This window comes from Fundulus heteroclitus, chromosome 5 (assembly GCF_011125445.2).
Source record: "Fundulus heteroclitus isolate FHET01 chromosome 5, MU-UCD_Fhet_4.1, whole genome shotgun sequence".
Taxonomy (NCBI): domain Eukaryota; kingdom Metazoa; phylum Chordata; class Actinopteri; order Cyprinodontiformes; family Fundulidae; genus Fundulus; species Fundulus heteroclitus.
Window position 1 is genome coordinate 34,816,683 of NC_046365.1, and position 25,584 is coordinate 34,842,266.

Genomic DNA, 25,584 nt, shown 5'->3' on the forward strand with positions numbered 1-25,584 from the left:
AAGCAAATCTGATAAAAAATTTATATTAATATATATTAGGCAACAACTGTAAAGATAAATAGTTGGGTGTCCAAAGAAACACAAATCCCCAGTATCAGCAGAGCTCAGATGCAAACACCCATCAGACCAAGACAATGTAACGCTTACCGTCATAAAACCAGAGGGCTGGAAACGACTTCACGTCAGACAGGGATGACTGGGGAGAGCCAATTGCTTCCTCTGCTGCCCCTTCCTCCTATTTTCCCCCCTCTTCTAAAGGATACGCGTCTCCTTCTGGTGTCGGTCTTTAGGCCCGGCCCTTACCCCGTTCAATGCCTGGGAAGCACAGAGACAACAGACGAGGAGAAAGTTGGAGAGAGTGAGAGAGAGAGGGAGTGACGGGGGAAAGAGAGTTCCCCATTCGGGCGAAGCAGTGATCAGATACGGCTATTTTCAGACTTAGGCATGCTCGTCTACGAGACTGGAAAGTCACCCCCCCCCCCCCGCCCCCCCATCCCCTCAGTGTATACAGATGGGGGGGCCAAAGTGACAGGGTTGACTATCTCTATTATACCACTCACACATGTTATCACGCATACCTCACAGCATGGGCATTCTTTTTAATATGAAGCACATCTACTGAGTCAGATTTTTTTGCGTAAAGCCCAAAGACCGACTCGGCTGCATAAACGGGTCGCACCGTGCTACAGATGCCATCAGGTAGGGTCGGAACCGAACCGGCAGCAGTCATGGGATGCGTGTTGGAGTACTTTCATACTCCTGTCTCGTTCCAGGATTTACAGGCACAGCGTGTCCAGATGTAACGTGGCCTTTTTTTTTCTCCGCACAAAGACCCCGACAGGAAAGCTAAACGATTCCCAAATAAATTCTTTTGCGCTTTGCAGATTTATTGCCAGTGCAAAAAACGGCTTACCTGGACAACTGTACGCGTGTTCATATATCACTTAGCGCGCTAGAACATAGATGTGACATGATTTATTTTTCTACCCATAACAGCAAAGCACGCTCAGTCAGAGTTATATCGGGCAGTAAATATTGATACGTGTCAACTAAAGCGTGTCAGTTCTAATCCCCCTGCTGTGTAATCCATACAGGTATGTATATTTGGAAATGACCACACGCAGGCTGAATATACACAGGAGAGAGGTCAGCCTGAAGCACCTCTCGACCACAGACTCCCTGCTATTCCCAGAATGATGATGTAACTACTGCTATTAGCATCTCCTACCGAGTTGGAGCCTGGATACCTAAAACCAGTGAGACAGCTACTGTGCAACACGCTATTTGGACAACAGCCACCTCACACTAGACATGGGTCCATGTGAGATTCTCGTGCTTTGGTAACACTGAGTGACAAAATCACGCCAATTCATTGAGCATATTGACATAAAACGTAAATATTAACATTAACTAAAATATTACCATGTTGATAATTAGCTACGATAATGTTACCTGGAATGTTTATGGACTGTCCGTGGTTTTTACGACCGGATTATTCCAGTGCTGCTTCATTTGACTCCTTTGTAGGTAAGGAAAGGGCTGCAGCCTTCTTTCAGCCAGCTGACCGAAGGTTTAACCCAACAGGGGCTGGTGGGAGGTTCCTGTATTACTCTGTGCTTCATATAACCAGAAGGCACTAAGCTAACCTGGAGCTCGCACTGACTAAGGTGCAGGTTATCGTTCCGATCCCCCACTCACTCTGCTCCTAGGGAAACGGCGGCCTGGGCACTCGTAAGAATCGAAGCTGTTGCTATACCTCATAAATGATTAAAAGCTGCTATGGTTTTCGTTTTCTAGGGCAAAGCTCCTTATCCGTGCGTGTAAACATCCCACCTCGTCCTCCAAAACACCCTCTGTTTCCTCGTGTTTCTGTGTTGCCGTTTTGGTTAAACCAGTCAAGCTAGCGTAACTTGGTGCCGTGATTTTATTCTGAAATTCATCGGAACGTTCTCATGTGTAACTTCCTTCTTGCTGAATTTTTGGTAGCGCCGCACGCCCTCGGTAACCAGACCCGCAACCGCACGTGGCTGATGTGAGTGTTCCTACATTTTTGGGTTTAAAAATATGAAAAAAAAAAAAAAAAAAAAGATATAAGATGAGACTACGTCGTTTAGATCGAGACGGTCCATGTTGCATTAGATTTATACTTTTATGTATTCCAGTAGGTTATTTTTTTAGCCGTTTCTCATATTCATCTACAGCTGTTTGGTTCAGAGATGCCTTTTTATAATTAATTTATGAAAAGAACAACATATCGAGAGATTATTTTTGGTCCATATTGCCCAGCTCTGCTGACTCATGATAGCGGTGACAGCATTCTTAAATCAAGTTGGAGAGCTTTTAATTTAACTCTAGCAATCTCTGCTGATATTTTAATTTGTTTCCAGCTAAAAGAAGGCTGCATTTATGACTCACTTTGAGCTGCACAATACCAGGAAATAATTGTAATACTGCTGCTGAAAACTGCGACGACTCAGTTATAATTAACCCCAATTTCGTTCCATTTTTCTTTCTTAACAACTTCACAATAGTTCTACCTCTCCCTGTGAGTCTTAGCATCTCAGCCACTATAACATACATCAGATGCGGGCTTTTATGAGAATTAGAATCCAAAATACTCAACCAAAATACTAGGGATAGGCAGAATGCGAATGTATCACACTTAATGTCCTACTTAATATCACCTTCAAGCATTTTGTTTTTAAATGTGATTTTGCACACACGGATATTCTGATGACGATTGCAAACTGACATATTGTGTAGCTCTGCTTTAACTCATTGTCGTGGTGAGATGGGCGATCTTTCCAGTCTTACACTTGATGGTATAAGTACAGAAAAAATTCAATTCATACATAGCAGTGTGACAAAAGCTACATTTGTCCTGTTGCTCTATACTTTGTACAGCCAGATAAAACTCCAGCCACTCTTGCATTTTGAAACAATTATTTTTTTAAACCTTAAAAAGGTATATAGCCACGTAATATGCTTACAAAAAAAGACCATGATAATGATCATGATAAAGTAAAGTTATATACACCAAGCCTCCATCTTGACAATATATTCATGGTCCATTTTGTGGATAAATATACTCTCAGCACCGGGCGCGATTGACAAATATAAACAGACGTGGCGCCATCTAGCGACAGTATTGCAGAACTATCATAATGCTGGTTTACTTAATTTATAAATCAATTGTAAATAATGCAGGACCGAGCCTGATCCTCTGAAATACCTCACAGTAAAGCAGCAGCTCTGCGTGATCGAAGACCAACCATTATTAATTAAATACAGAAACTTTAAGAGTCTCATATCAGAACATTTACTCACACATGCGCAGTATGTAAATAAACACGGAAAGCTTTATTTACTAACAAATTGAGCAAAAAGTATAGAACATCAAAATAACAACTAGTACGCCAGCAGGACGTGATGATCTTTCATAAAAACTTTGTATTCAACCAGAGTGAGCTACTGACATATAAATAAATAAAAAAAAAAAGTTGAATAACATGGCTATGCACCTTTAAAACTCCTTCATACTAGTAACCTCTCCATGCATAATTCAGACTGAAATTCAAGCAAGGAACAAAAGACACAAAATCAGGGAGTTATCAATTAGTTCAGGAAGAGCGGCTCAGTCCAAATTAAAGGAAATTCCTGAACGTTGGGAAATCCATTAAGCGAATGGTGATCTACTTTCCACATCAAAAGCAGGTAGACAAAACAACTATTGTTGTAGCTAATAATGATCTTCTCGGTACAGCTTCGGCTTCCGTCTGTGACTCAGTGACTGAACAAACAAAGTTTCAAAAACAAACACGTTAGTAACTTCTTGTTTTTCCTCTTTCTGTCTGATCCGAGACAAAACCACTTATCCAGCTGAGCGGCGTGTTGACGTGTTCCCAGCTTTTTTAGTCTAATGAGTCCTGGAGCAACTCCGTCTAGGTGTGTTTTCCCTTTGCCCGTGTGAGAGTGATAATGTCAGAATGCCATTGGCATGAGCACGAATGGAGCAGGGGCAACACTTAACACCTACGCTTGGGAAATAATTAGCTAGTCTTCAGCTGACAAAACGGCAAGGGGCTCCCAGAAACTTCCGGTCACGTGTTGAGCATCGCCGGGGGTGGTATGTTGAAAAGCTGAAAACTGACAGGTGCTAATGACTGAACCCTGGAGCCCAGAAGATCAGGGCTGCGTCAGGGGACCAATAAAGTCCTCTGCTGAGGTCTTGACCTAAAACCCCTCCGACAACCCCAGCCTTTCTCATCTGACCTCAGTGCTGCTTTACAAACACCAGAGAGTGAGGTTCTACAGATAGTCCCCAATCAAACGTAAATATACCTTTTAAATTTTGCCTCAGACAAGAATGCCTGGTTTTGCTCATACACGGATTTTTCAAAAATAAATAAAGTTAATCTTGAAAAGTACCAGTGCAAGCTACTTTTTCAGTGGATGACACCAACCTAAACGCGACTCTTTGACCTATGAGCCACTGCAGATTACGGTATTTGCGCCGTCGTGGCCTCACTTGTACCGTTTCAGCACCCTATTCATTATCAGCCTCTGCAAGGCCCCGGCCGTTCCCGGCTAAGTGAGTGGCGGGATATAAAAAGCCGAAGAGCTGCACGAGGAATGCGTGTCACTTAAAAATACTTAAACCTCGGAGAAGATCAAAATAAGACAACCAGATCCTCGGAGATACTGCCAGGATTCTCCGTTCGTCATATAAACATTACGCAGAGGGAAATATTACCCAAATAATAATTTACTCCCGGTTTTCCTGCCTTGATCGCCTCTCTTCTCGTCGCTCTCTCCCTCAGCCATATCAACAATACTAAAAAAAATATATATTTTTATGTAACTCTCAGCTGACAGATGTGAGTTAAAGCTGGCAGACACTTTCCCTCACCGACCATCAATCACGTCCACATGCTATGATCCCTCATTAGAGCGCGTATTTAAGCCCCAATGAAAGGTTTATTGGGTTCTGCTGCCCCTTCTGAGACAGACAGCTGCCAATTGTTGCTCGTCGTGCTGCAGCCCGTTTCCTCTCTGCCAGACGCAGCCATGTGGTCACAAACTGGTATAAACTACGGCAATAAAAACAGCATGGAGTGAAAAGAGAGAAGGGGGGGGGAATCAGACAGGTAGGCCTCAGTGGGAGTGGTAGGAGGTTCCCGGAGTGATAGTGTTACACATTGTGCACCCTTGGGCACCTCCCGACTCTTCCCAGTAACCCAGCATTTTAAATGGATCTAGCAGATATCGTGCGCTGACGCCGGCCTTTTGAATCGTTTCCTCGTGACCTCATGCTTTCATACCAGGTAACAGAGGGCAGCAGGGACATTTTTGTATCTGTTTAACTTGAGACACCAAGGTCAAAAGAGGAAAGTGAACAAAGCAAAGTCTTTGCATTCTCTGGCTGCAGGTTTTGGGGTTGATTTCAAGTAGATGTCAGTAATTTATAAAACCTTTAATTAAGAGTCCAACATCCTTATGGATCTGAAATTGGTTTCTAAACCAGGAAATCGCTAAAGGGTAATTCCACCTCTCTATTTACCTATGAGCATCTTTAATCTGCTATAGTTTGAAAAGAACAATACTTAAGACTGTTCAAAGCTGGATTAGATTAGTCTAATAGCAGAATCTTTCACATCCAGTTTGTGATTTGTGAAACCATTAATTGATTTGTTAAAGTTCAATAAAAAGGGTCATGTTCATCTTTGTTTTTCTTTTTCTGTTTGTTTGTTTGTTTGTTTGTTTTGTGTTTTTTGCATTTTGGACCACATTAAAACTGGTCAAACTCAAAAACTACAAAACTCAACACTCTTCAAACCCATTGATTATATTACACTACTGGCACAATATTCCATATCCAGTTCGTGATTTGTGAACCATATATGATATAATATAATATATCCCACAAAAGGTTTTCTCAAACTACCAAAGTACCGTCTTGGTATTTAGAGACGGCACCAAAATTAGTTGCTGTCAGAACAGGGGTAAAAGATGGGCTTTGGGGCAACAATACTAAAGCATCGCAGTACCACTTTATATGGACCACAACTGAATGATAAATGTGAATAAGAAGGCATTAAAAGCATAATATGTCCCCTCTGAGTAAAGTCTACTTGTCTTTATAAAAGATTTGTTTTTTAATGTAAAGTATGATCTATATATTTTTATTTTAAAAAGTGAAAATCAGATCTTTGCAATCTTGTTGCAAAGAAAGTAATTTTTACAGTTATATTATACCATTTCTCAACATTTATTTTGTTGTGGCACATAGACTTAGGCAAAAGTCTATTAATTGGTTCTTTAAAAGCAGCTCAAATGTAACCTGCTGATAATAGCAGGTGTAGAGTGTGTGGTTGGCGCTCAAAGCTTGCCAACTGTCATCAAGCCGAAACTCTTCAACTCTTTTGAGACCAAAACAATTTCCAAACAGCCAAATCCATGTTTCTTGTAACCAAGGAAAGGGTGTAGGTGTCTTTTTTCAGCCAGGTGACCATCAGTGCCCAGCAACAGGTGGGGAAGGGGAAACAGCTGGAGAAAATTCTGATCATTATTGCTTTTTAATTGGAATCTTATTAAAATGACTCTAAACGCCACGACCATTTTTTTTTTTTTTGCAGTTCTGAAAGCATTAACATTTTTAAAAATGTATTAGTGTGACTTGTCTAATCAACATCACCTGGTAGCAATGCGTTGTTATTTTTAGCTGTCATTATTTTAACTGCAGTGCATTATTTGTTTTTTTACTACTGTTTTTATCTTGTGTAAAAGATTTATATTGTCCTAATCCTATATAAAAAACAATCTATAGAGACTGTCTATTTGTTTTTTGTTTTGTAATAAACTGATTTAACCTCTCTCTGGAAAGATGTGAACATAAATATGCTGCACATATATTTCATGGGAAATGATTGATCATTTTAGAACCGCAAATGTTTACCTCGCTCATTTTACAGAACAACATCTGATTCGTCTTGTTTCTGCCCCTTCTGTTTTGGCAAAACAGCACAAGATAACCTCGCATATATATACACCTCCATATAATTGCAATGTAGACGCAAGGAAGTCCAAACAGAGCTCAGCTATCCTCTCCACAATGAGACTGCAGCGTTATTGTGTAAATCCAAGCTTACAGTAGATTATCCCCCCACAGCCCTTGGCACATGTGGGTTAAACGTGAACATTTCAGTTCTTGTTTACAAACACCAGACCCGTTCAGTTCACGCCCTTCCCTCGTTTCTTATAGATCTTTAAGCCTGGTGGTTATCTTCCCGCAGCCCAGAAGCTTGTGCTGGGCAGCTTTCACCATCTTCCTGACCGCATCTCCCCCTGATGCACAGGCACCAGCAGCACCAGCAGCAGCTGCAGTCCACTGGAATGCACATCTATGGAAACAGCCAAGCCAACCGAATCCCCGACTGAGGCTGGGGATAAATAAATAAATTATAGCTCCAAACCGAGGGAGTTGGCTCGGTTTGGAGCTATAATTTATTTCTTTTTTTTTCTTTTTTTTGTCACTAGCCCCTTTAAGGGCACCCAAAGTGTCCCGTTTACCCAGCCGCCAAGAAATAGAAGAAGAAGAAGAAGAAGAAGAAGAAGAAGAAGAAGAAGAAGAAAAAGAAGAGACCCGTTGCAGCTCGCGCGAGCGTGAACAACGTCGTTCAAACTGTGCGCACTCACCTTAAAAAAAAAAAAAACGGTCGCCTCGCAGTCTGTAAATGTCACCGGGAAAGCAGCTCCTCTTGCCTGGGAGGTGATTAAAAGTTCTCACTTCGACAGGCGGGGAGGCGACAACACGCTCGGCGAGCCGGGCTGCTGCATCCGTGTGATGAAACCGTACACCTGTTTTTCAACGCTGCTGAACGCTGTCCGGTATCGGTCAGCTAACTAAAAGGAAGCTCCTTCTCTCCGCCTCACTCTCTCTCTCTCTCTCTCTCTCTCTCTCTCTCCTCCCTCTCTCTCTTGGGGGGGTCAACGAGCCTGGGGAAGTAAGACGGGGGGTGAACCTGTCTGTCCTATAGCCCGTCTTCTCATCAAACAAACCCAGCAACAGGCGGAGCAGGCGACACTTTTTTTCTCTCTCTCTCTTCTTCTCGGCAGATGCGCGGTGCTGACAAACCCCGCCGAGCGCCACCCGCAATATGGTCAGGTTGTTCGGTTTCCGTTGGGCTGTTATAAGTGAATGATGCGGCGGCTTCGTGCGCAAAATGGCCACTGTTATTTTCATTCAGCGGCTGACAAACGCCAGCTTCTCATTGGGCCACCGTGTAGCCATGGCAACCCCCGCGGTTCAATCAGTGCTGGCAAAAAAAAAAAAGGACACGGGCCTGCGTGTAGTACGGCTCTGTGACAGGAAAGAAACGCTTCGCTTCCTATTCTCTCAGCAAAAGGGCAAACAAAAAGTGACCTCGTACTATGTGTGAGGTTATGTAGAGGCTAAAAACGTTGCAGTCGGCACAATGTTGTGGATTGCTTGTGGAAAACAGAAGCATTGGGACAGTTTTGCTATCATATCGTTAGGGTCATATTTCAAAGAAGGTGCGAAGCTATAGTTAAATTATACATACGGTCAATTTTCTCGTAGAGGGTATAATCTGACTTGCATTGAAGATTTCTTTGTTAAAAGCCGTGTCCGGATGCTTGTTGGGGTTGTATGTTTGTGAATCGTGCTCACCTTACACCAGCTAGGACGTTTTAGAACCTGACACCGCGAACAAAAGCACCTTTGTTTGGTGTTACAACCATCCTTGAGTAGTGCAAAAGTCTTATCCGCTGGAACTTATTTTAAATTTTCTCACATTACAACCAAAATGTCTTTGTGATTTTAATGGGATAGACTGACACAAACTAATGTTGGTCAATCCAACTAAATAAGGGGTCCCAAAATGCATACGTAAAACCATCTTTTGCTGCAATAACACAGTTAAAACCTTTTTGGCCCTCACCAATAAAATTCAGCTAGAAACCTTTTGTGTCTATATATCTAAGTCTGTCAGAGAACTAACAAGCTCAGTTTGCTAAATCTTCTTGAAGTGCCTTGATATTGGGGCCAGCCCACCAACATTTGTTTAAATAATGGACATCTGAAATTGCAGTGCGCATGCCCAGCACAATCTTAGTAGACAGCTGTGGGGCACAAATCCTGTGGCCCCATGCTCGGATCATCCAATCAAAATTCTTGAATTTCACACGTTAACGTTTACATTCTGCCGGCTAGTTCGTGACCATCAAGGCAAGGCAAGGCAAATTTATTTGTGTAACACATTTCAGTACAAGGACAATGCAAAGTGCTTTAGATGATTAAAACATTATAAAAATAAAAACAGAACAAAAGCAAGTTAAAACAAACAGTTGAAATAAAATGTAAGAAAATGTAAACAAAATAAAGCAAATGCAAACTAAAAGCAAATATTAATCTAATGTTGGTTGTCCTTCCTAGCTCATTGATGGATTGATGTAAATGTTTTGCCCCACTTAACTTATCATGCCAGAGACGGCACTGCCAATCACATTGCTGTATTATGGTTTAAGGCGGAACATAACAGCCGTGAGGAAAGCAAGAGCTGCTGAGCCCAGTCCACAGCTGAACCAAATTAAAGATGGCAGCGCAGGAGGACGGATGCTTAGCTGCTCCTATCACGTCTGTTCTGTAAGAATCCACAATTTCTTCTTTGAAAGAAGAACAGCAAGACGTTCCGAAGTTGTTGTGGTTTCTCATGACGCCTGCTGCTTACATTTCATTTGATACCGTGATTGGCTAAAACCAAGCTTTGGTAGGCGGGCACTAGGTGTGGCTTCATCCAATCAGCTCAGAAAGTTCTGCTGAATGTCCCTCCTTTGTCTGGATGGATTTGACAGAAGCAGTCTCTGATTGATAATATGCAGAACGTAGAGATCTGCACGTTATCAATCTGGCTGGCCAGGTTATCATAACCGAACTCTACTTTAAACCTCTACGTAATTTTATCCCTGATCGCCTCGTTTTTCCTGGTGCTGTTTTTCTCCCCCCAAATCTTCCTCTAATAAAGAGTTCCCTTAAATTTTATTTAGAGGCATCAGAGTCCAGGGGATAAATACAAACATTCACTGCACTTTTGGAATTGTTCTTTACTTGAAAACTATGTTCTTTTGTCTTCCTGACTTTGTGTTTGGTCTATTAAAGAAAATCCTAATAAAATACTTTGAAGGTTTTCGCTGTAAAATGATGGAAAATAATGAAGAAACTTGAGGGCTGTGTATAATTTTGCAAGGCACCATATTTGCCTCTGTTCCAAAGCTATTAAGTTTTAAAAGGTATGGGTTTATGTTATTGCTGGAAAGACCATTTTTCCACATCTTGCATTTTTGCTGTAAAGTCAAATCTTAAATGCCACAAATTATATTAGTGGTTACTAATTGGTCTTTAAGTTTGGACCAGAGGTTAAGCTGAATTTGTTTTTTAGTCATCTGTCAAAAGATGTTTGATAGCTTGATTATAAAATAATAATCCTTTGAGTCTGTCCCCTCGCATCCACCAGCCTGTTAAAATATTTACAGGCTGGATCCAGCACCTTACAGTGAATGCAAGGTATCCTGCAGATATGCCAGCAAATGTAGCCTTTACACTTCAAAGACACTGCATTTATAGTTTTTATATCTATCGTATTGTGTGACGTGCCTATATTTCTCTTTTGCTCTCCTTTTCTCTGAATATCCCTTCGTCTACCTTACTGTAAATTCTTAGTGCAATGTAATAGACAAAAAAGACTCAGAGTGTAGTTAAAGGGAATGCAAGAAAGCCTGTTGGTGAAATAGGAAATCCATGTCAGAAATAGTCTATTAAGTCAAAGCAAAAATACAACTGTTGCATCCTGGGGGATAGATCTCCAGCACATAATTCAGTCTTTGTAAATATTTAACGATCACAAGGATTGTCAATGCTGAGTACCGATGAAAATTATGTTTCAAATATGTATCAATTATTTACTTGATGTAGCCAGTGTCACAGTCACACATCAAGACACATCTTTGCCCTAATTTATTTTTTAAAATAAGTTGTAGCACATTTGATTTGGTGACGTGTAAATTGTAGTGTCTCACTTGGATTAACTAACATGCCATTTATACATATGTATAATAACTTGACACACGTTTATTCTAGCAATATACTAAAAAAAATATAGGTATCTGGGATAGAATAGAATAGAAATATTTTTATTGTCCTACAGTAGGGAAATTCAGGCATGACATGGCTGAAACTCATAGAAAGAGTTACACATTGGATTATGAATATGAAGAAAAACTAATTTAAAGTAAAGTTCTAAGCAAAAAGGATGAACTTATCACAAAGGGAAAAAAACAGAACCTTGCACAATTACAATTAGGAAATGTGTGCGTGTGTGTGTGTTTTTTTTTTTTTTTTTTGGGAGGGGGGGGTGGTGATGTTGAGATTGAATGGCTGAACAATTATTTTACTGATCCCTAAATGCTCCGTAGCTAAATGCTACCACTCTTTGGTGGAGTTGCTAGCCAGAAAGCTCAGCAATTTTATAGTCAAAGGAGTGTTGGTATAAAATACAATCAAGTGAGAGAAAGCACAAATGTTTTAAGAAGTTATAGCGGCTTGCCTCCATAGAGGGCATTTCAGCTGATCCTTCGTACCTTTGCAATTCTGGTAATTTTAGTCCTTCACTCCTGATGTTTTTCGAGTACAGAAGAGGACGTCTGGCACAAATCGTCAATTCTTGCCTTGGGGAAGTTTCACCGAACAGAGGACAGACCAAACTAACTCAGAGTCAATTTTAGCAGATACCAGAAAGGCTATTTTACAGGGTATTACAGAAAAAGTAGCTCTAGTTTAACCTGTTGAATTTACAACCTCTGCTTATTATAAAGAATACTAGATTTAGGAACGATAGCAGCCTTTTGGAAATCTCAGAGTAAATGTAAGGCTTCCCATTCCAAGGAATACACCTTGAGATTGATGTTCACACTATTGTTAAAGCTATAGTTGGTAGTGTAGTCCTGTTCAGAAAATCTTTTTGTTATACTGGGTGAAATGGTCTTTCGTTGTTAGCCTTTCATTGTAGCTCCGCTGCTGTCAGCCATTTAGAACATGGCTGACAGCCGCAAGAAGTAAACCGCATACAACTTCATCAGAAGAAGAGGAAAGCCAGAGAGACATAAGACAGGGGTGGAATTGGGAGATTTGTTTCACGGGATCCCCCTGAGGAGCAGAGGAGCAAGTTAAGATGGTCTTGCGCATGCAGAGTTATTCAAAAAAGGACTTTGGGAAATTTCTGGAAAAATAGCAGCTTTCACTGTGCTAACTGTGGGAAAACGATGCTGAAGACAGTTTTTACCGTCTGCTCTCTGACATCACTTCTGCTCTTACCATCAATAACAACAGCCTGGTCATGTCAGGAAGGATAGATATAAATATTTTGAATGTTTTTAATCAGATTCCTTAAAGAAAAAAACATAACGGCTAACTAAATCCATGTGTGCAGGTTAAAGTTTTACAAAAACAGGAGATCAGAATGTGACCAAATATCACTGATCGATGCACTTCTAAAAAGTAGAAAATCCCTGTGAAACCTAATCCTGTGCAGAATCAACAGAGGCAATTCTTTCTTATCGTGTCCATTAAGAGCCCTTTCCTCTGTCAACTTTAAAGGTGAACAAATTTAGAATGTTATTGATAGCTGACCTTTGCGACGTGTCACCATGAGCACATCTGTGGGCGTGTGTGGGTGCATACATGGGTTTGTGAATGTGCATGTACACATGCCTGCGTGCGTTTGGTCTTTCATCGCCGACGCTTATGTGCAGAATATATGGTCTTTACTGAAACTTGTCAAGGGGATGCCTTTTATAGCTGGTATGTTATCCGTAGACATGCTATCAGCGTTGCATTTTGAGGGCCTGAGTAAATGATGAAGACACATTATGACTGGTATGCAAAGATCCGGGGGTGATAGAGGTGTAGACATATAAAGAGCAGAGCAGAAGACCGTATGCATGTACGTTATTGGAAAAGTAGTCGGGTTAGCAAGGCCACCTCACAGGAATATCTTTATGTGACCGAGAAAGGGAGGAAGGGGCCACCATCATGCGTCATTCATATAGGGACGTCTGGCGCTGACATGAGTGCCACCCAATAGCTGAAATCGGATACAAGATACACCAGGTTTAACCGTGGATGTGACTCTAAAACGTAATAGTTCTCACAGAGTATCCGTATCTAAGCAATGCCTTAATCCACTTGTATTCCTACAGCAATACTTCCCTTTGGTAGCATCCACTTCATGCCTGCAATTATCTAATGTCCAACCCTATCAAAGCACACTCCAGGAATAGCAGTCGAATTAAGGAGGGCTGTGGCCTGGCACACAGGGCTTGTGAGAAAATAACTTATTTATCTTAGCAGTGGCACTCTCTCACATCTTTCCACTGTTGCCTTCCAAAGAGAACCGCATTTGGAACAGCTGATACCAAGGCCCACTCATCTGGTCAATGTTGAAGAAGCACTTCTGTGCTGAATGTGAGGCTGGCATCTGAGCACAGGAGGACATTGTTGGGCGGTGACATCATGGTCCTCCCGCGTCCAGTCCAGGCATGCTTTGATGTCTGAGAGCCGACCAGGTGAGACGTCTGAGCACATCTGAGAGAAAAGACTGACGCTTGATCCTGCAGCACCTCTATGTTTGGTACTGCCATAAAGGAAGTTAATGTGTTAACTAAAGGGCTAAATGTCTCATTTAGCCCTTTTCTTGTCATCCTCTTTCTTATGTGGAGGGTGCCAATGTCAAGTGTTCGTCAGCATTTATACTGATTAATTACTTAATATAGAATGAATACACACACACACACACACACACACACACACACACACACACATATATATATATATATATATATATATATATATATATATATATATATATATATATATATTGTCATTAGACAAGAAGCGGGGGACATCCTGGACAGATTGTCAGTCCACCTAAGGGTAACATAGAGACACACAGGACAAACAACTAACCACACGCATGCATGCAAGCACAAAGGGCACATTTAGTAAGACTAAACCTAACAGTCATGTTTTTGGACTGTGGGAAGAAGTTGGAGCACCCAGAGAAAACCAAAGTATACACAGGAAGAACATGCAAACTCCATGCAGAAAGACCCCAGACCGGGTTTTGAACTCCGGGTTTTGAACTCCGCATTCTTGCTGCAAGGCAACAAAGCCACCAATGGCGCAGCCCTAATTTATAATTTCTTCAGAGTTCTAATCGCTTTAACCTTCAATCACACATTCACCACCGCCATCTGTTAATTATGCTGATTTCTCTCAATATTTGCTTCACTTTGCCTTGACTTCCAATGTTTATTAACAGAAAAGAGTGTTGTCCAGGAACCGTTGGTCATTCACACAGTTGCATTTACCTTAACTACCCCCCCAACGGTGGCCTTTGCTGCCCATCCATATGGATCAAATGAGTCAACATTCCCCAGTGAAAACGGCGGTGTCAGCCATGACTCAGTTTATGAAAAGCTGCTGCAGCAGGGTTGTGACACATGACTGCGAGACGCTGACACAACAGAGTACAACAAAAAAACAGGGGATGAAATAATTTGAAGGGTAAAAGAGTGAATGTGCAGAGAGAAACTGAAAAGTACAGAGACAAAAAAACAAGATTTAACTGAGACATGGTGACCTAATTTGTTTTGGATCCAAATCTCAACTTGATGATCTCACTGCAAAGCACGATGGCAAAAAATTATTGTTAAAGTCATATAATGGTATTTAAAAATATCTGATAGACTTCATTTCATCATCAAATTGAGACACAAATGACTTGTTTCCCTGTCAAGTTCATATACGTTGCTTTTAAAATGTTTTTTTTCATTACAGTTAAGAATAATACGAACAACAAATCCATTATTGTCCCACAATATTGTCTGTGGAAAGTAGTGCCACCAAATGGGGCCCATGGGGTCAATGGCCACCTCAACAGTTCACATGTTTGAATCATCTCAGCCGGTATTGGACTAACAGCTTTTCAGTTTAGAAAATCAATTTCTACCGCGGGGATTGCGCTGATTGTGCTTATTGCATTAGCAACGAATGAAGCATAGCTAAACTAACGTCACACATTTCAACATCAATCAATGGCATTGATGACAAAAAGGCAAAAATAACTTAATCTCCCAGAATTGACTGGGATTTTGTTTCCAGCACTTTATGAGACTGATTAAATTCTTGTATACTTTTTGGAAATTTATAAAAGTTTAAACACTAAATTCTACAAATATTGCTGTTTTTTTTTTTATATTTGGCAACATCTCACTAAATATGAGCAAATATGTGACTGTGTTCAACAAAGATAATAAAATATAATGCAATTACAGATAAGCTGAGTATGAATTTAAGGGGCAGTCTATACATGCCCTTCCTCAGCCTTCTCAGGACTCCCTATAAAAGTAAATACGGTCTGCTGTTACTCTGATTTCTGACTCTCTGACCTCGCCGATGACATCTCTCCTTACCAGGACATGAACGAAAATGAGATTAGATAGGACTTCCTGCAATGCAGTTACCTCTTCATGTTTCCCACGTGTGGCTTTCAACCACATTCTTGCAGCCTGGAATTCATTTCTAATATTACTTTGTGCTTCATACTCCTAAATGCCCTTCGCTGTGGCTGCACCAGCCCCCTCCTAGGAGAGTACTCAACAGACCGATAAGTGGTGTTGTGACTGATGAAATGTTGCATGGCTTGCCGCTGATGCATTGTCTGCCACCATGCTCCTCAGTAAAGCAGGGGGGTGAAAGTGTTTTAGGCATCTCTTGCTGATTCGAAGTAAAATTTTGATTTTGTCAGAAATAGTTCTAAAAATGTCCATGGATGTGGACTAGAAAGTTGCCTTAATGTTCTAATCTTTCCTTTTTTTGCCTTGCAATTTAATTTAGGAAAGAGTTCATCTGCTTCAGACTGAAAATCTAATAATCAGGTAAGCTTGTGTGCTTGGACAAAATCTAGAAAGAGAAAGCTATTTAGCAACAGGTAAAAGTAGAAAAAAAGTTTAGTTAAGTTTAACAGCACCGGTAAAGTAAAGGGTAACGGCAACCGTGCAGAGAGACAAGCAAGGGGACCTTTCCTAACTTTGTCATGTTAACACACAAGCTTCAGTGTGCTTTGTCGGGATTTTGTGTCACTGGCCAGAAGAAAGCAGTTCATGATGGTGAACTGGAAAGACAATGATACACAGTTTTCATTTTTTTTTTCAAATAACGTTATTAGAAGAGTGTCATGCATAAATATATTACCTCCTTTTTGACCTGATGCCCATAAATAACATCCAAAGCAACAAATTACCTTTCCAAGTCACATAATTAAGGAAACATATAGAGCCCTACGCAAGTTTATTTATTTTTATCCCGCTCCCACACACTAGATTTCTGACTATCACCGCCTTCTACCGCTGTCTGTCTCTGTCACTCCCGTAATATTTGCCTCCAATCCCGCCCGCGCCGACCACTTTAATGGATGCACTGTATGATTCAATAAATGTATACCTAATGAATGGTTTTATTACAGCTGAACTGAAGCAGAACAAATGAAATATATTCAACAAAAAGCTCTCTGCTGAGAAGCACAAATTGTCATGTAAATTGGGGGCAAAAACCAAAAATAATATATCTGAGTGGTTTAGATCAGAGCATATTTACATGTTAGAATGGCCCAGTCAGTTCAGACCAAATCCAATTAGGAATTTGTGGCAAGCGTGGAAAATCTGTGCTCAGATGTTTGAGCTGTTTTACAAAGAGAACAGGGCAAAGATTTCAGTTTCTTAATGTGCAAAGCTGATAGACATACCCCCAAAGCCTTAGACCTGCAACTGCAGTCCAAGGTGGTTCTACAAAGCATTTACTCATGTAAACTGAATGCATGTACAACGCACTCCAGCTTTTAATCTGCAAAAAGAAATTCAAAATATAGGAACATTTCCTTTCACTATACAATAATACACTTCTTTATGTTTTCTATCACATGAAATTCCAGTAAAATGCATTATAGTTTGTCCTTGTGATGTAATAAAATGCAACAAAGCTTAGGGGTATAAATACTTATGTAGGCTCCTCAGATTTATAGTTAAGAGCTTCCTATCTTTTCAAGCTCTTAACTGGGATTCCTGGTCTTTATTTGGCTCCGCATTTCTGTCCTGCAACATGAAATAACCATGTTTAAAATAAAAGGGCACTTTTCTGTCACAAACTTTAATAAACACATAACTACAGGTGATATTTGTGTTTGCAGAAAAAGCTGACATAAAAAAAAATTACTATTATTTTCATTCAAAATCTAAATTTGTATTACACTCAACCAAAAGGCTCTGAGCCCCAAATATGCACAATACCAAGATTCAAAAACCATAACTCAATAATAATAATACTACTTAGCATGCTTTCTTTTTAATATTTGAGTGCAACGCAATGATTGTGATATTCTCTAACTTGGGATTCATCATCTTGCTAACAAGCCTGAGCACGTCTATGGAGAGAAAAATGAACCTCAGATCTGTTATCTGATTTTTCCAGTCAGGGCTGTAAATCCTCTTCATAGATTTTATTTCAGATTCTTCTCAGGCCACTAATTAAGTAATGGCTCAATAAATCCCTGGATTTCCAGGAGAGGAAAAAAAAAAAAAAAAAGAGAGAGAGAGAGAGAGAGAGAGAGAGAGAGAGAGAGAGAGAACATTCACCAGAAGCCAAACAGGGACACATTAATACAGATCGAACACACAATAGTGATGACCCATAATGGCGTACAAGTTTAGAAAAACTATGCACATCTAAACAGAATGAGCCTCTGTGGGAGGCTACAACAGCAATAAAAATAGCAAAAGGCTCAACTATTTGGGTCAATTTGGGTCAGAAGACAACAGGTTGAAAGGATATCCAGCTGTTCGGAAAATGTCACTCTCATCAAACTGTAAATGTTCCTCCTTCTCCTCAGTCGCAGCGTTTTCTGCCTGTCCTCCCTCTTTTTTCTCTTAGGGGAAAAAAAATCTGTTTCATTTTTTTCCTCCACAAGGAATGCGGCTCCTGAATTCCCAGCTCCTTCTTTGGGCAACAAGTCAGCGCTGCTACATCTAAAAGACTTAATTTGCTATATCAGTTTGGACCACGTGACCCAGAGAAATATTTTTGTGTTTGGTTAAAGTGAACAAACATAGCATCTCCGAAGAGCGAACACATGAGAAATTTCCCATGATAATGCATTTTTTGATATCTTTAAGAAATTATGTGTTCTTAAGGTGCATTCTAATAAGGATCTATCAGTAGAACATGGAGCTTTTAAAACATATTTGTGCTGGTGTTAGCGAGTGCGGGGTCTGTGATAATGCTTTCTGTTGGGGGGCAGCATTTACCTTAATCAAATGTTTAATTTGATTAAGTCTTTGGAGAATAGTACTTAAGAAAAGTGTGCCTTTGCAACAAATCAATAAAACAATTTTAAGCTTAAATTGTTCTCAAACTTATTTAACCTGTTAACTGTTACTGACAGGCCTCCCACACAGTGACAACAGCTTAAGGAACAAAGCTTTGCTGACGGCCATTGTAGTCAATTAGCAAAGAAAAAACATATAATTAGCTAATTAGTGGGCAAAATAGCCCACTACTTTCAGGTTATCCAAAACAAAACTAGAACAAATCTCTTTGCTTCTCTGTCTGTCATAATGGTACAGTTACACTAACATCCATCTGCCTACATCACAAACAAACCCAATTCACAAAGGTACACATTTTATAGCTACTATTTATGTTGGCCTGGATTCCCTCCATCATTTCTAAAATATGGTTCAATCAGTGCTCTATTGCTATCCATTAAATACTAAAAGTGGTTAAGCTATGTTGGGGGGGAGGGAAAAACTTTGTTCAGCATGTCCAGGACCTCACCATCGACTTTTCTCTCAGCAGGTGATGGGCTCCCATGGAGTTAGCCTCATTTTGCCTTTTAGAGCTCAACCCAGCTGAACCCAGCTGCCCGATCAATGGCTGTTCGCTTAGCTCTGTCCTCAGGCCTGGGGTGAGGAAGGAGCACCAGTCTCCCTATTATACCCACTAACAGTGAATCACATAGCCCCCATTTCACCCTGTAGTGGAGAAAAAAGAACTAAACTCTCAGTTTAATGGTCTATCTACATCTGACCCTCCCCAGTGGTCATGCGATACGAATCATTGAAAAAAAAAACTTGATCCTGGATATAAGCAGCTGAAATGAGATTCCTTTGTAGGATTCCTGGCATTTTACTTAGAGCTGCTGCTTCTCCGCATCGAAAGGAGTCAGCTGAGGTTGTTCTGATCAGGGTGCATCCTTGAGCCCTCACTAAGGAGGTTTAATGGGAATACCCACAGGAAGACCCTAAAATCCCCTTTCCCCTTCTGGCCTGGGATTGCATTCAGATCAATGCAGGCCTTTTTTCTACTGGACCTGTTACCTTTGTCAGCTGGTCTTGGTAAGTCAAAGATGAATGGATATTATGATTGTATGTTTTTTTTATGTATGTATGACACACACATGTATTTATGTCAGCTGAGTTTAACATTATTGCAGCACACCTGATCAATATTTTTGATTTACAGACATTTTTTCCCCAAGTCCCATTTTGAATCACTCCGCATGTGCAAGACCTTCTTGCCTGCTCTTCAGCTCCTCCGGGGCATAGTGTGAAAAAAAACCCCTCCCAAATCCACTGAGGCTTACCTCCTTTTCTAATAAAATTGTATGCGGTTAACTTCTTGTAACTCTCAGTCTACAGTGAGAACAGCAGAGCTACAATGAACGGCTAACACTGAAGCTAACCAGATACATAAACACTAGGAGTGCGCCTGTGCAGCCAGCAAGCGGAAACCAACACGCACACTGGTGTTACAAGAGTGCATCAGAATGATTGGCATGTGGGACAACCAATAGATAAGGTAATACCCCCGGATCTTGAAGGACACCAGTTAAAATTGGTCAGAGTCTTTACAGGCCTTCAGCTCTCACAGATAACTAATTTTTAACCTCCTTTTTCTGAATACACAATTTACTTACTACTGTCAGGATAGAAGGACCATTTCACCCAGTATAACAAAAAGTGTTTCTGAGCAGGATTACCAACTATCGCTTTAAGTGATGAATAAAGAAGCCTTTTTCAGAACATTCTTATTGTCAGACTACATCTTAACTGTGGGGAAGACCCGAGGTACAAAACAAAGTGTCTCATCCACTCATCTGATCTATAACTTCAGGTGCTGTTCATTTTATATTCCATATACTGCATATCAAATCCACCTACCTCATGTACATAACATTGTTTTCAATACTCAATTATTCCAGCATTCCCATTCTCTACAATCATCACACTGTAGACATATATGTTTGTATGTGTATGTGCACCTGTACATACCTTCCACATCCTACATGTAGATAATGATAACAATAGAAATACCATTTACTCCTGCATCCTCTGCACTCTGCTCATTGCACCATTAAATTATTGCCTCAATCTGTCCATTAGTTTATAGCGTGTTCTTATGTTTTTTGTACTCCAGACTGTTTGAGTTTTTGTTTTGTTTTACTGCATTATTGTGTTGTCGTATTATTGTATAAGTAAGCACATCATGAGCGTTGTACACTCTGGAGTCAAATTCCTCCTTTGTGTACACATGCCAGGCAAATAAAGCTTATTCTGATTCTGCGATAAACACAAAAAGAGCAAGTTGCAGCTTGCTGCAAAGCTACAAGGCCACAGTGCTAAACACATCACAACTTCTAAGTTTTTAATCATCATAAAAACAACTCTAAAACAACTTTGCAAGCATAAAAAAAGCTCTTGTTCCAGAACTTAACTTTTAAAGTTTTGATTTCTTTCATCATTCTAAATGATATTTACAGCAAAGTTCACCATTTTTTTCTTTCCACGGTCGCTGAGGGTGTGTTCAGTATGAGCGACTGCTGCAAAGCACGGGACTGTTCATTGTTGCACCACGCTAACCTGGAGAGTTTACTGCTAAAAAAAAAAGAAAAAAGCTTCATCTCTGGTATCACAATGAAACGTGGTGTTTGCTGGAGATTCTGGAACAATCGACGTGTACGCGTGTTGATAATCTGTAATGGCTGTTATGGCGAATCGATGACCACAACAAGTCACAGTGAGTTTTAGAGTTTTTCTTTTTGATATAAAATTGTAAAGAAGTAAAATAAATTGGGCCTCTAGTTTAATTTCTTCTTGAATTTTCTCAAATTGTCAGTGTGAGATTAAATTGCTGCAACAGAGCGTAATTATATTTAGATGTTTTTAACACGTTTTTACCAGAATCACATGAAACAATCACTGTGACTGATCCAACACAAAATGTCAATGAAAATGTTTGCTCTCTTCTTTAGATAACTGGTGCCACCGTGCCACCTTCCTGGCCGCTCCACTCGCCAGTGTAAATTCTACTAGCATCAGTTTAGCATTTCATCCCATTATGCACAGCCAGCAAGGCAGTCGCTCTTCTTGACCTTCTATCGCACTTTTATTTGTATCTGCCAGTATCTACTTTCCTCTACTAATTGTTTTGTTTTTTCAATAAATGAATAAATGTACACCTTATAAATCAAAATGTTAACTGTACTGTTATTGGTCTATGCACATTATATCATTAGTAACATTAAAAATCAAACAAACCAAAAATATATTAGTAGGCGTTTACTTAAGTCTTCGTGATAGTTTTCTACAGGAAGGTTTACTGCAACAGTAGAATAAAATCCTGAAATTATGGCTTTTAGTTTCAGTGTGCCACCCCAAGAGTTTAAGTGGCCCCCGTTCAAACATTTCTGGAGGCGCCACAGCTTTAGATAGATGCTACAGCCTGAATGTGATTTATTTAGCTCTAATCTAAATAGGAAATAACTGAGTTTTCTCTTCTGACCCCCTTATTGAGTCGAGGTAGTTCTTGTAATCCGTCTCAAGGCTGCGGTTAGTGAGTTGCAGCCCTGACGAGGTTGACACTGTATCCGGCACATTTTGAGCTGTACACCCTTACCTACTAAATGTCCCACTCCTAGCATTTCACCAAGCTGCACTGCAGAGAGCGAACAGCACAGTAGTATTTCCATGCTGCTGATTCCACTTGACTATTGATGTCCTGTCAGCCTCGGGGGGGCCACTTATAGTGGGAAGTGCCCGGAGTCAGCACTTACTGAGCCTCAAGGCGCTGAGGAAAAGCACCCACCATGCAAGTTCTTTCCTTCACAATGTACATTAAAAGGCAAATTTAGGAACAAATTGATTACTGTTGCGCAGCTGTTGTAGCTCACGGTGGTTTTTAATAATATTTTCCTATTAGAGAGGGTTTTGAGTGTCAACTAAACTCTTTTGGGAGATACAGCAAACCTCAAGACGTCGGAAAGTAATTTTCCTACATGTGAGAACATTTCATTTCCTGCCATCTACAGAGTGGTGCGCCGCTGCTCTGCTTTGTCCAAGTGCAATTAGGAATGCTCAGATATTTCACTTATCAGCATCACCCTCCCCTTCCCTCACACTCTGAAGTGTGACTGGGACTCTGTTCCCCAGCATGTCATGAGCCAGCAGCTCCCACCAGTGGCAGAGCTGGGATTCTGACCTCCAAACATCATTGGTCAGCATGGCGGGGAGGGGGGAGATATGCTGCAGTGTGCTTGTTTCCCGCAGAGGACTGGGAGAACATGCTACACATCTCTGCTATCCATCTCTGTGTGCAAATAACTGCATTCCTTTCTATCTCTACTTTGCATTTGCGCTCGGATCATTTCCCCTTTGTTCTGCTTCACCAGCCAGGATGATCTAATGTCTTGATTGTCTGAAAAGATCACGCTCATAAAGGTTTTACCTGCTCTTTCACACATTTCCTGATTACTCATTAGATCCTACGATGTTTGTTTTCTCACAGCTGTCTCCTACGAATCGGGAAATCACAACAACATCCTGTGCTTGAGTTGATTTCTGGCTAAAAGCAAACGAATGCAAAGTAAAGCCCTCAGAAGGGATCTCATCGCACACCTGTGTGAAATTCTCCCGTCAGTGTACAGGGAGGATGATAATATCTCTGTCTGAGTTAATGCGCTTGCTTATGTAATATAGGTGCAAACACGCCATATATAACCAAACGGGTAAACTCACTGTTTGTGTTGAGGCATTCCAACACTCCGGAGAGGCAGTCTGCAAACGAGGGAGAGGAGATTTACCCAATCCAGTAGGATGAAGAATGTGGCACACGCGCTCCACTTGGCGAGGCTGCTGCCTCCTTCCATTTATCCGTTTTGCTTTGAGTGCATTCAGTCACAGGCAAGGCAGAACACACCGAGCACAGCAGGTGAAACACATAGATCAGAGCCACTTACTTGATCCACTTCCATCCAAGGCAAAGTTATTCTTCTAGTGAGAATCTCGCTTCACCCTGATCGCTATCACTATCCATGCCTCAGTTCGCCTCTTCCCTTTTCTGAGCTTTTTAGCAGAGCACCACATGATTTAGCTGGAGACCTGGCGGACCAACTCTCTCTGCATCATTTCCTGCTAGTGATATATACATCTGCGCTTGTTTAATTACCATTGTGTGCCCAATAGAAGCTGCGGCATAGTTTGCATGTATGACCACAACCACAACGCTGACACAGAGGAAGTTATTCCTGCTTTTAACAGGTCTTCTGCCGTGCAGCCTTTGGCACAAAGCCCTGTCGTGTAAGCTGCCTCAGCTTAGCAGCAGCATAAACCAATCAGGTGGCCCAAGATCTATGCCAAGAAGGACCTGCTCTGATTATCAGAGACAGGGATAAAGGGGCAAACAGGGGGGGTAGGAAGGTGTTAATGCAGCTCCATGGGGTGGAAATGTATGGATGGCCGTTTTCCTGATTGTTGAAACTAAATGTTTCCCTTTTGCTCCTGTTGGATAATATTACAGTAAATGAGAGAATTCTCAATAGAAAATGTTGATCTAGTTAGCAGACGTACATGCTGTGTTAGACGGTCACACAGGGTCGGTGTCCTCTCTTCATCCACTGGGAGAGCAGGAGTCAATAGAAAATAGGGAAAACAGTCGATATAACACACACACACACAAACACACACACACACACGTTTTTTTAGATAGACTAATAAAATCGCTGGATAACAGTGCTGGCAAAAAATAAATAAAAGTAGCCTGAGTAAGTGCTAAATGTTGCTCAATGGTGATTTTATTTATCAAAGGACAAACAGTTATGTGAAAAGCAATTACCTCCTAAACCTTGTAATTACTTGTCCTCCCTTGACATAGCCGCAGCATCCATAAACCCATTATGGCAAAGACCGGTTCAGCCCAAAGATCCCCCGGCACAAACAGGGCAATGCTGTGCCAGGAGGACTGGGACCAGTTAAACATCAGTGAGACAAAGCAGCTACTGGTCAAAAGGATGGCCCAGCATAGAAAAGCAAAATCATCAGGCCAGGATTCTTCAGTTTACACACTTTCGCCGGCCGGCAGTCAGTCTTTCAGGGATGATGTTCTCTTCCTGGATAGAGAGGAACGTTAGTTTGGGAGAGGAGTAAAAGGGTCATTTGGTGAACCGCCTGTCGCTAAACAGAGGTGGAGGCCTGTGGTTTAATTCTCCCCCTCCTTCAATGCTGGTATTACGACAATGAGTCAGCCAGCTGTGAACAATAAGAGGCCATGAGAGCCCCAATGAGCGGATGTCAGGCTGATGGTCCTCTTTTACATGTGAGCAACCATTTCTAAGCCATTTAAAGGCCTTTGTTTGGCAATGGTATAAAGCTTGTTACTCCACATTACTCCAGACTTTTTGAATTGAGAAAGCTTCCTGGAGAGGAAGCGAAACGTCTTCTACTACGGATAACAAGTCCAGTTGCTTTGTTTTTTACTTTTTTTGGAATGACCATGACCTGGATGACTGAGAATCTTCACCAGCAAACAGTTCGATTGTCGCCATTAAACTTATTAATCCACATCGAGAATGCACCGCTTATAAGGAGTTTTCCTGTAACTCCTCAGACTGAAGAATACTGGTGGCCGAGAGCCGAAAAGTTTCAACCAAGAAGAACCCGTTCGGAGGACCAAGTCAACATTTTTTTTTTTTAAATGTTGATACAGCATTTTCTTTTCAGAGATGAGCTTCCTTCGGACAGCAGCCAGGTTCAACCTTAGCGTGTGGAGCTGCCATGTGGGGGAAGCTAGAGTAGAGCCGCTGCTTCTCTGCATCGAAATGAACCAGTTGAGGTGGTTTGGGCACCAGATTAGGATGATGCTTGAATCCGGGTATGGTTCGTTCTTTGGTGTTCGCGTTTCAAAATAAAACAAAAAATCTTTGTTTCCAGGTTAAATCAGAAAAACGGGAACACCAAAAATAAAACAGCTGCGTTTTTTTCTAATTTTAACAATTAAAAGTAAGCACATATTATATTTTGTATTATTTGTATTATTTATTTTCCCTTTTGCAATTTTATTTTGAAACGCAAAAACCAAAGAAGGGACAATACACGGATTTGCTCGTTTTGTTGTATTTATGAATT

At 40.9% G+C, this 25,584-nt stretch overlaps 1 protein-coding gene across 17 annotated transcripts in view; it reads right to left on the minus strand.

The window, feature by feature from the left end:
- Nucleotides 1-23,731, minus strand: part of sorbs2a (sorbin and SH3 domain containing 2a) — an 86,607-nt gene extending 62,876 nt beyond the window's left edge. For 8 of the 17 annotated variants that reach the window (XM_036137483.1, XM_036137479.1, XM_036137482.1 and 5 more), the window contains exons 1-3: nt 23,421-23,729; nt 23,200-23,238; nt 148-315 (exon numbers count right to left, since the gene is read on the minus strand). Coding sequence is in view for 14 of the 17 variants with exons in the window: in XM_036137479.1 (XP_035993372.1) it covers nt 148-153 (6 nt within the window). In the remaining 3 variants the exon portion in view is untranslated. Of the gene's footprint in view, nt 1-147; nt 316-6,955; nt 7,105-7,695; nt 8,211-23,199; nt 23,239-23,420 lie in introns of those variants that run through there. The other 9 variants (XM_036137487.1, XM_036137486.1, XR_004931104.1 and 6 more) reach the window with 8 other exon arrangements.
- Between the last annotated feature and the right edge of the window lie 1,853 nt (nt 23,732-25,584).